The 11044-nt window shown below is 35.2% G+C and overlaps 1 protein-coding gene across 1 annotated transcript in view; it reads right to left on the bottom strand.

Moving 5' to 3' along the window:
• LOC107606023 (protein translocase subunit SECA2, chloroplastic) overlaps nucleotides 1288-11044 on the bottom strand; it is an 18187-nt gene continuing 8430 nt past the window's right edge. The window contains 29 exon segments of the mRNA XM_021106362.1: nucleotides 1288-1830; nucleotides 1921-2099; nucleotides 2176-2250; nucleotides 2331-2454; nucleotides 2529-2718; nucleotides 2828-2897; nucleotides 2983-3037; nucleotides 3275-3354; nucleotides 3840-3920; nucleotides 4190-4307; nucleotides 4857-4912; nucleotides 5985-6324; nucleotides 6409-6509; nucleotides 6721-6834; nucleotides 6985-7063; nucleotides 7316-7401; nucleotides 7507-7602; nucleotides 7695-7787; nucleotides 7894-7977; nucleotides 8136-8226; nucleotides 8509-8624; nucleotides 8757-8822; nucleotides 8945-9032; nucleotides 9135-9199; nucleotides 9314-9379; nucleotides 9551-9642; nucleotides 9761-9881; nucleotides 10010-10074; nucleotides 10168-10372. Of these exon segments, the coding sequence (XP_020962021.1) occupies nucleotides 1941-2099; nucleotides 2176-2250; nucleotides 2331-2454; nucleotides 2529-2718; nucleotides 2828-2897; nucleotides 2983-3037; nucleotides 3275-3354; nucleotides 3840-3920; nucleotides 4190-4307; nucleotides 4857-4912; nucleotides 5985-6324; nucleotides 6409-6509; nucleotides 6721-6834; nucleotides 6985-7063; nucleotides 7316-7401; nucleotides 7507-7602; nucleotides 7695-7787; nucleotides 7894-7977; nucleotides 8136-8226; nucleotides 8509-8624; nucleotides 8757-8822; nucleotides 8945-9032; nucleotides 9135-9199; nucleotides 9314-9379; nucleotides 9551-9642; nucleotides 9761-9881; nucleotides 10010-10074; nucleotides 10168-10372 (2976 nt within the window). The 3' untranslated portion in view covers nucleotides 1288-1830; nucleotides 1921-1940.

Below are 11044 nucleotides of genomic sequence, written 5' to 3' on the forward strand. Positions count from 1 at the left end.
CGCTCTGGTGCAGCGGGACGGGTAATTACCCACTCCGAACAAATAGGGATGGAGTAGGTACCCGCCGGTTCAGGTGGAGTTACCATCCCTAATAGTAACCTTAAATTATATCTTAGTTAATTTTAATAGCAATTAAGTGTAGGCAAGCACGGCATTAATATGTTTGAAGTAGACATTTAAGGCAAAGCCAAAAGTGATTACATTGATTACTTCTCAAGCTAAAGTAGTTAGTATAATTATTAGTGAAATTTTCATTCTTTATTTCTGATCCTTTTCCTGCCCAAAGTCAACTATTCATTGTGCTTAGTCTGTGAACACTATAGACTTGTTACTTATTAGTGAGGAACTCTAATAAAGAACAAATTAAAAAAAAAAAAGGTACATAACTTGTACAGGGCAGGCCAACAAGTATTCAACCTATCATAAGTTTTGTATAAAATATTTACTTTGAATATTTTTACTACACAATTATTTTAAACTTAAACAATATATTTTTTATTTTAAATATTCTTATCTAGGGCATTGGTTAAGAGTTTGCCACATGAAATTTGGGATAACGGGCTTGCCAAAACATGATGGTAATAAAATATTGGAAATACCAATATAATAGTCCAGTTAGAGCTGGCAATTCATACTCTACCCGCGAGTACCTAACCCAGTCCAATCCGTTTGGGTAGGATATGCTACCCAACCTACTGCGGATAGGGTAGGGTACAGTCTGGGTATGCCTGCGGGTAGGGTAAAGTACGGGTTTAGGGTGTACCCTACCCTACCCTACTCGCACCTCATATATAACATATTTTTATTAAAAAATAAGTATATAGTGAAAAAAGTGAGAGTTGAACCCACAACCTCCCTTATGTAATGACTTACAATAAGTGAACAACTACTAAACTAGTTAGTTAATTTAATAATTTAAAGCATTAGTTTTTTATTTTTTATGTTATTAATATATATAAAATTTAATATTTCTGCGAATAGAGTAGGATAGGATAGGGTTTAGAACTTTAGGGTGCGAGTAGGGTTAGGGTTGAGAGATTCTCAACCTGCAGATAGGATAGGATAGAGTTTTAATAAAATTTTTAACCCGCGGATAGGGTTAAAGTAGAGTCCAAACCCTACCCTACCCTACCCATTGCCAGCCTTAAGCCCAGTGTTATGTCCTAGTTTTATCCTCATAAACTAACCTAGTTAACCTCTAATCTAAGATACAATAAACCTGAAAGATAGAATGCCCTCAATATTAATTTACATATCCTACATAAATTCCTAGAAGGAGTTAAAATGTCAAGAAACTGAAAGATTGAATATAATATAATTATTTACTCCTGCTTCATATTTTACATTTATTTTTTAACAATGCCAAAGGATACAATTTACAATGGGTTGATGCACTATCTCAATTTGCTTGGAGTTTATGGCAAAGCGCTTGCCATATATATCTTCTAGGAAGCACAATATAAAAACTTCAACTTCAAAAATCAACAAAAATCATGTTATTCAAGCACAAGAACTGTAAGAAATAGGATCCGCTCTGTGATTACCCTGCATTTTGAAAAGGAAAAATTCAAGTCAATCATTCCCCAGGCTCTAAATAATAGGAGCTTGTACCAGATTCCGCACTGCATTATCTCCATGATAGGGTGTGCTGCTCATGATGACAAACCTGTATGGTGCATCTCCATGTCACATCCCAGTCCCTTTGACAAACCAGAAATACGGATAACGCTACCGGAGAAGGAGTGGCCAGAGTTCTTTAATACAATATCTACACTGTTCAGAATATTAGTCTGATTGAAACATCAAATTAACATTGTGTAAAAATTGGACCTGCATAATTTGTGCAGCTTTTAGTGATTAGGGGCCAAACCAAAGAGGGAAACCAGTCTAAGTTAAGATTCTTTCACTTGAATTATCTACCTTTTTATGTACATTTATAATCAAGATAGTTCAAGGGATTCCATTGGAGATGACCAATGCCGTAACAGCGCTTCTACAGTTAACCTCCTTGTTGCACTAAGCATTGAGATGAAAAAACGGCAACCGTCAATTTTGTACTCTTCAAGAGGGTTTCTGTGCCCAAAGCTCCTTATATTCACCTGCCACAAATCAGATAATAAGCCTAAATCTGCTAAGGAAGGCAAAAGGATTCATTAGAACAAAGGGAGAATTTACCGCAGAGCTGAGCCGATTCATGTTTACAAGGTGATCTCTCCAGAAGCAATCAAGAGTTTTCAAAAGAACAGCTCTCTGTATTTCATAAAATATCAAATATAGTGGTTAGTTATAGTTTTACATTACAAGAGTAAAGCAATTGAATAGTATCTGACCTCAATTTCCTTGACATATTTATCTTCATAACCAGACTCTTCAACAACATTTAGATATGAAGCAATTAGAAAATCTCCAAGATATTTCCGGAGGAGATTAGATGTTGTCCGATACTTCCCGTTCCTGCATTAGATGTCAGTTTGTTCTACAACTCAATATATTGGATTTTCACATCTACAGTAAAGCAATTAACTCACTCAATTAGATCATCAGAGCAAATAACAAGCCAACGTCTCAACGAAGAACTTTTCCTGCGGATTCCCCTGAATGCATTTGGAGGTGTGGGCAGATTTGGAAGGGAAAAGTTGACAATATCAATGGAACCCGCATCATTCAGTTGCCCAAGTGAGTTTAACAAAGAGTCGTCGGTGATCCCTCCAAAAGATTCTGTGGCATTCAACATTAGATGGTTTTGAGCAGAAAAATGATAATCAAGAGGACATAACATTTGTTAAACAGAATGGAAACGCCATAGTTGCAATTTGTAATGACTTACCATGAAGCAGCTTTCCACCAATTGTCATAAACTCTTTCAAGAGCTTACTCAAACTCCAGGTACATGGATGCTACAAATCCATTCAATGTTATAATAAATAAAAGGAAGTGATGACCAGAGAAACATACAAGAAGCTAAAGGGAAAGCTGAACCACCTTCATTGGATTGATGTTACTGAAGACAATCTCATCCACAACTGCTTGCAGGTACCTATAAGTGACATTCTTTAGATTATGAAGGGGGACTCGAAGAAAAGTGATTGAAGAGAAAGAAGAATACATCTTGATCACCAAAACTAGAAAAAAACCAGTAACAAACTTAAAGTAAGCATAAACCACTCAAGAACTTAGTTTCAACTCCCAAATGTACATGCTTAATCATCCCTGAAAGATACCCATAGAGGACAAGCAAAAGAATTTTGATGTTTGAGAATTTAAAGTGACTTACTGGAATATGTGTTGGGAACAGCTTTCATCATCTCCAGTCAAGATCAACTGCCTTAGATCATAAACATGCTTTCGCTGTACCTGATAAAATAAAATAATAATAATAGAGAAAAAATCAGTTGATAGATGATTAGTAGACTTTAATGTTCCATCAGAATGTCCAATTTTGGAGAACAGTGAAATTTATTCCATAAATCTGACAAAGGTTAAGAATTGTGTCAGACAAATTTAGTTCTACACATTTTTTAAAAAGAACACAGTTGCCCATGGTAACAAATATTAACAACAAAAATAATAGTAAGCCTAATTTGGTAAAACAGACTTTCACCAATTTGAATCAACCAAGAATATTATGACAACATGCTACAAAGTAATTACTTAACCAACTATGTCTTTGAAATGTCTCCTCGTGAGTAACAAATATTAACAACAAAAATAATAGTAAGCCTAATTTGGTAAAACAGACTTTCACCAATTTGAATCAACCAAGAATATTATGACAACATGCTACAAAGTAATTACTTAACCAACTATGTCTTTGAAATGTCTCCTCGTGAGTAACATACCTCCAATACTTCATCAAATTCAACTAGGCTCTTTCTTATGCTGAAGAAGAACTTCTCTGCATTGATTTGCAACCCCAAGAGCTGTACATATGTGATGATTCCAGATAGGCGCGGGAAGATTACATTCATCGTCGCAACGAATATTTGCATTAAATAAAATTAGAAAACAAGATGGCATGGGAAAAAGCAAACAAACAATTGGAAGAAAGAAATTCAAATATTTCACTGTGTGTCATGAAAGAAGAAATGTCATTATATGAGAAGAGTAAAAGCACAGATTCAGACATCTTCCCTATTCCCAAAATCAAATATATCCTAATGAATGACAATGTTAATAAGTAGATTATAACCTGCTTCACAATGGCATCACCCTCAATTGGCATATCCTCATCATTTGTAATCTTTGATATAAGTCTGACAGCCCATTCCGTATCAAAATTGAACTTTTGAAACATCTCGTCCTGCAAGCTGTAACAACGATAATGTTAGAATTGTTGACAGCTGTTAATTAGTAAAATAGACTCATCCAGTCTACCACAAGAAACCCAGATGTAAACAAACAAAATGAGGAGCAGAAAACATTTAAAAATTTAGGCATAAGATTCAGTCCTTATCTTTTGCAGAGAACGGGGATACAGATCCAAACCTATACCTCATTGAAACATCTATTCATAAAAACAATAGTTGTGTTTGTTGCAATGGCATTTTGTATTTCAAACAAAACTTCACATACTCCTAATACCTAACATCTAACTAATCAAAGGCCAATCATTATTAATATAAAGTGAAGCCCGACATGGTCACGTTAATTACAAGAAATACAGTGATTGTCTGATTGAATTCACTTTGTTATTTTAATACTAAAATAATCATAAATGCTAAAGGAGATAGATCCGAATAATCATTATCCATGAGTAAGAATGAGCATCTACTTTTTAGTTTTTTTTAAGTTGACAAGAATTGTTTAGATTTCAATTCATATGAAAATCATTAACAGTGGCAGTAGTGGTACGCTACCTAACCATAAATCGTGTTGAACCTGGATCTCCCTGCCTTCCTGCTCTGCCACGGAGCTAAAGTGAAGATTACAAAATGTATTATCAAAATGTGAACACAACATAGGGCTGGGACTGTGACAAAATATGTATTGACATTAATAAATATAAACAATGATACAATTCACGCCAAAATGATGTTTGCTAATTAGAAATTTAGGATATTATTGTTAGACATATAATCATTCATGTGCTTTCATCTAATAACTTAAACTTTTGTGATAAATGGTTTCATGACATGATATCAGAGCTTATGCCCAAAAGGTCAAGAGTTCAATATTTTGTTAATCCCAAAAAGAAAGAAACTCTTGCATGAGGAGACACGTTAGATATATAATTATGCATGTGCCTCTACCTAATAACTTAAGCTTTTGGAATAAGTGGTCCTATGACAATTATGCCGCAAGCTTCGGAGAAGCCTTGGACATCTTGTTGGATGCATGAGAAACACTTATTGCTGGAATTATGACTGTGGTGTTTTATATGACATTTTGACACCAAATTTAAAATTCCTTACAGGAGGCAGCAAATGAAAAAAGAATTAAAAGAACCCTTCAGCCAAGCCAAAAAGTAAATATCTTTTAAGCTGAAATCATATTAACATAATTATTTGTGCAAACTAAAATACGTAAATAAGCAATTATTGATTATTAGATTACATATATAGGTATCCTTTTTTCTTTTGCAAATTTAGGATGATTGATCATCAAGATAATATCAGATACCTCAAATGATTTGTTGATAACATTCAATGTTTATGTAAAGCTATTCAATACAATAAGTATATAAACTTAATTCTACATAAAATGAAAATATTTCCCATACAATATTTTTAACAACACACGGGTTTTTCCCCCATAAATCTGTAAATCTTGGGTGGGGAGAGGTTAAGGTGAAACAGCTTTTCTTCAGAGAAATTTAAAATTTTATCTGAAATTAACAATTTCTAGAAGGGTCAAATTGGATGCTTAATTGTAAACATCTTCCCCTTTTTCCCTCATTAGTCATCCAAGTCGAAGAATACAATAAAAGGCCATTCCTAGATCTAATATATTAGTATTTAGACCATTACTATGCTTAAGTTACCTACCTGGTTATCTATTCTCCGGGACTCGTGTAAAGATGTACCAATTACATGAAGGCCACCAAGCCTTTTAACTTCAGAGCCTTCATGCAAACAGTGCTCTTCACAATCCTTCAGAACTGACACATAGGCAAGTGCTACTGTTGGACCAAGAGGGTAAAATTCAGAATCTTCATTAGCAAGCTCCTCCAGCTCCTTAAAACTATATGACAGACTAAATTCAATAGCCTCTGTGATAAAGGATTTAGCCTTCTGATATGTCCAGTTTCTACCCTCACTTTTCGAGACATATTTGGCTGAATAATTCATGTTGCAAATATAAAATCTTTTGAGTTAAAAACATGAACTTATTACTAAAATGAACACCTATAATCAAAGATTCGTTAAAAACCGTATTTTCCAAAATATAAATTAAATATCAATATGTAACACTACCTGTTGCGAAACCGTCTCACTAGCAAGTTCAACATTTGGATCCTGTTGTGTCAATAAATGAATTATGCTATCCTCTATAATTTCTCTGGCAAGAATCTACACACATAAGAAAAACTGCCACTTATAAGATCCAGTTCATGCCAAAGTGAACATATGTCATACAAACATGACGTCAACCAACCATAGAAGAGATGCAAATGATCTCACTTTTCTTGACATCCAAGAAATCAAAGACAATATTATAGGGTTCTCACAGAACATTGAGGATGGAAGACTCAAAAACGACTAATCTTACTAGCACACTTACTTTTGGATTTCCTCCAAGGATTATATCTGTGCCCCTGCCTGCCATATTTGTAGAGATGGTAATGGCATGTTTGCGTCCTGCCTGTGCAACAATTTCAGCTTCTCTTGCAGCATACTGAATTAAACGAAAGAGGGATTGTGGTGAGAGGCAAAACTTGAAACACATATGCGCGTGGGCATGCATGTGCATTATCTAGGATTAAAATGAAAGAGATAGACAGAGCATATGCTTCTGAAGAGACTAACAAGTTATACTTTCACAAACCTTGGGTCGAGCATTCAGGACATTGTGGGGAATATTCCACTCCCAAAGCAGACCAGCCAAAAGTTCAGAATTTTCTACACTGCATACGAAAAAGAGATCAGATACTAACTATTCTCCAAGCTACCAATTACTCAAAAGCTTTTGCACAGACAAAAACAAATTTAATATATAACTCATATTGTATTCAGTAAACAAAGGTGTACCAAAACTTAGAGCAAGACTTCCATAGAAAATAAAATAGAAGCATAAATTCATTAATGCAAAGATAGAATTTAGAAACATTCTTCTGAAACTAATAGACAACAATAATTAGAACTGCCACAATGCTTACCTAGTTGTCCCAACTAAGATAGGACGGCCTTGTCTAAACATATATTCAACTTCTCGGCGAACTTGCTCCCATTTCCCACGAGCAGTCTAAAGCAACAGATTAAAAGAACAAACTTATGCCTTGAAGAAATAATCATTTACTATTATTGAAAAATAATCATTTACTATCATAGTGAATATTAGATGTCCTACGGCGAAAGCTTGAATAGGAAGATCTTTACGAATATTAGGAAGATTTGTGGGCACTTCAATGACTGGCATCTGGAACATTTTTATGAATTCTCTCTCCTGTGGTGATAGATATATCAAGCTTACATATATTGCACATGAATTATGATAGATGACAACTTATGCAATGCTAAAACTATATAAATCTTTACTTCTGTTTTTGCAGTCCCAGTCATTCCTGACAATTTTGGATAGAGCTTGAATAATGACTGGTAAGTGATTTGTGCCACAACAACGGAATCTGCCTGTGCAGGGTTAAAACATTGAAACATAGAATCAAATAGTTTACCAAAAAAAAAAAAAGAAGCAAACAGTTATGACCAAATGAGCATCATGAAACCCAACGTATACCTGAATCTTCAAACCTTCCTTTGCCTCCACAGCCTGGTGAATCCCCTCAGACCATCTCCGTTTCTCTTCAACTCTTCCTGTCAGCTGAGAGTTTTCAAGGGTATATTAATTATATCATCAGATTCTCAAGAAATGCATCACAAAAGAAAAAAATTGTTAGGTTATTTATGAAAGTGATGCACTGCTATCGGAAAATAAAATCTGCATAATATTAAAAACAAAAAGAAATCTCAAAATATTACCTCATTGATAATTAAAGCCTTCCCATCTCGGACTATGTACTCCACATCTCGGCGATAGAACTCTTTAGCTTTTAAAGCGTTCATCACAAACCTGGGGTAACTCAGCTCTCATTACTCGTGTAAGGAATAATCCAATTCCAATTTGTTAGTCAGAATTATCCCAGAATCCAGCTAATATTCAATTAGTATGGCAATTATGATGGTAATGGTGATGATTAGTTTAAATTATCATCAAAATATGAAACATGGATCTCACACCTAAGCCCTAAACACTCCCCACCTTTGTTTTACGACAGGGATTTCATAAAAAGTTAGTACAACCAAAGTGAAATGAATATATTTCAAATTCAATATTAAAGCATGTGAATATTACCTAGCCCAGGGATCATTTTCATCCCAAAGGTCATTGGTTTCAAGAGCCATTTCAGCAAGAGCAATTCCTTCCTCAGTCAACTCCACTGACTGATTTTTAAGCTCCACGTTATAATGCTGTTAAGAAAATAAAATATGTTTATAGAACTATTTTGTTGAATAGTCCAACTTAATTCCTTAGAATGGCGAAAAAGAAAAAAACTAAGATAATGATTAATGATACAATAAATTACAAGATAATGAACTCACAGTGCCCTGCACAAGCAGTTCAGCTACTTTTGCAGCAACAGGATATCGTGCAGCATCTTTACTAGCCTGCAATACAGGAGGAGGACCAAGTGATCTGTCATTGAGCTCGTTCAGTTTAAATGATCATTCAACCTGGATAACGAAGGAGATGATGACAAGGAACAATAAAAATGGAAAGTTAAGCTTACCTCACCGCTGATTAACAAAGGATTTCTTCCTTCATCTATCAGGACAGAATCCACTTCATCAACAATTGCAAAATGAAATGGCTTTGGCCTGATTTCATTTATAATAGTAACTAGTAACAATCCCATCATATTCCCAAAAAAATAAATAAAGAAATAAACTTTTAAGTTCTGTTTAAGTAATATATTCTACCATCTCATCACAAGGTCTTCCCTATTTCCAGCAAGATTATCTCGTAAATAATCAAAGCCAAGTTCCTAAGGCAAGAAGGTGATAGAAGGAACAGATTAAGCAAGCACTGTAAATAAATGTAAGTATAAAAACAAAAGGAATAAATAATAACACTTTGAATAACTTAGAAGTGTAGTTACAGAGTTATTGGTATATGTTATATCACATCTATAGTTGGATCTCCGCTCTGCAGCATTCATCCCCTTCTGCACATGCAGAAAAACCAGAAAATAAATTCAACATAGTCATGCTATGATTTTATGAGTTGCATCATAAAATTAGTAACAAATCAGGCCAATTTTCTCTGGTCTAGCCTACCCCCAAGACACACATAGTACATACGCGGAAAAACTTCACTACCAGCACAGGAAACTTACCTGAATAAGGCCTACAGAAAGACCTAAGAAGCAATGAACACGCCCCATCCATTCAGAATCACGCTGAGCTAAATAATCATTGACGGTTACCACTGCAAATAAATCAAAAGACCATATCAACCATTTTTCTTTTATTTTATGCAGAGCCAAATGTTAGCCTATCCCCTGGAGAAATTGCTCAACCAATCAAAGCTTATCAATAATACATACCATGAACACCCTCACCAGTGAGGGCATTAAGATACGCTGCTAACGTGGAAACCAACGTTTTCCCCTCCCCTGTTTTCATCTCGGCAATTGACCCATCATGCAGCACTGCCCCACCAATAATCTAGCCATACAAAAACCTCATAAGGAACAATTCAATCAACTACATTGAATTGATCGTGCCTGAACATCAAAATGTTCATAAATACACAATGCAATGCATGTACAAAAGAAATGACAGAGTGATCTTGCCTGAACATCAAAATGGCGCATCCCAAGCTTCCTCCTTGCAGCTTCACGAACAACAGCAAACGCCTCTGAAAAAAGAAAAACCGATACAATCACATCAAAGAACACATTTTAAAGACCAATAAACAATGGGAAAATATTAAAAAAGTAAGAGATTGAACCAGCTTGAATATCTCCAAGGGTCTCGCCACGTCCGAGCCTCCTGCGAAACTCCTCCGTCTTGGCCGTTAACTGTTCGTCGGAGAGTTTCTGAATGTGGGGCTCGAAGGAGTTAACAGAGCTAACAAGGCGGTAGTAATCACGAACAACCCAGTAGTTCAAGCTCATGAAATCGTTGAGACTCTTTCTAATACTACCTAGCGTCCCCTAGAAACCAAACAAGTCACAGATACAAAAAGGAAGAGTTAGTTAATTGTTTTCACTTTACACAGGCATTTCGTCGAACAGGTAACGAGCACAGAGCGAGTGGACCTTGGAAGGGGCAAGGGCGGCAACAACGGGGGCGCGTGTGAAACGACGTCGTATGATGGGAGGGAAGGAGGAAGGATGAGAAAGAGAAGAGGGTGGAATGAAGGAGGAGCCATTGGCGTCGGTGTGTGGAGGTTTGACGGCGAAGGAAGGGGCATATGAGAACGCCGGCACGGTGGTGGCCATAACCGATATGCAGCTGACTGGCTTAGACTGTTAAAACTGAATAATGAAAAGGAAATGAACTGAAAATAATCGAAGTTATCTTTCACTTCTGTTGTCGGATAAGGTTTNNCTTCTTAAAGGAATATCTTAAAATTTAAAAATTTTAGTTAAGAAATTAAGAGAACTTTAACTCGAATCAGGCTTCAAGAATTGGGTAAAAAATTTACATATGAAGGTGGGACGAGTGATATAAGCAACTATTAAAGGTATACAAATTGAAAATTGGGTGCGATTTGTGTTTAAAAAATTAAAAAAATTTAAATTTGATTTATGTACCTCTTAAAAATTGAACGGTCTAATTTTTATTCTTTAAATTAAATCATTATATATTTTAATAAAATATTA

Source organism: Arachis ipaensis, chromosome B07, assembly GCF_000816755.2.
Source record: "Arachis ipaensis cultivar K30076 chromosome B07, Araip1.1, whole genome shotgun sequence".
NCBI classification, from domain to species: domain Eukaryota; kingdom Viridiplantae; phylum Streptophyta; class Magnoliopsida; order Fabales; family Fabaceae; genus Arachis; species Arachis ipaensis.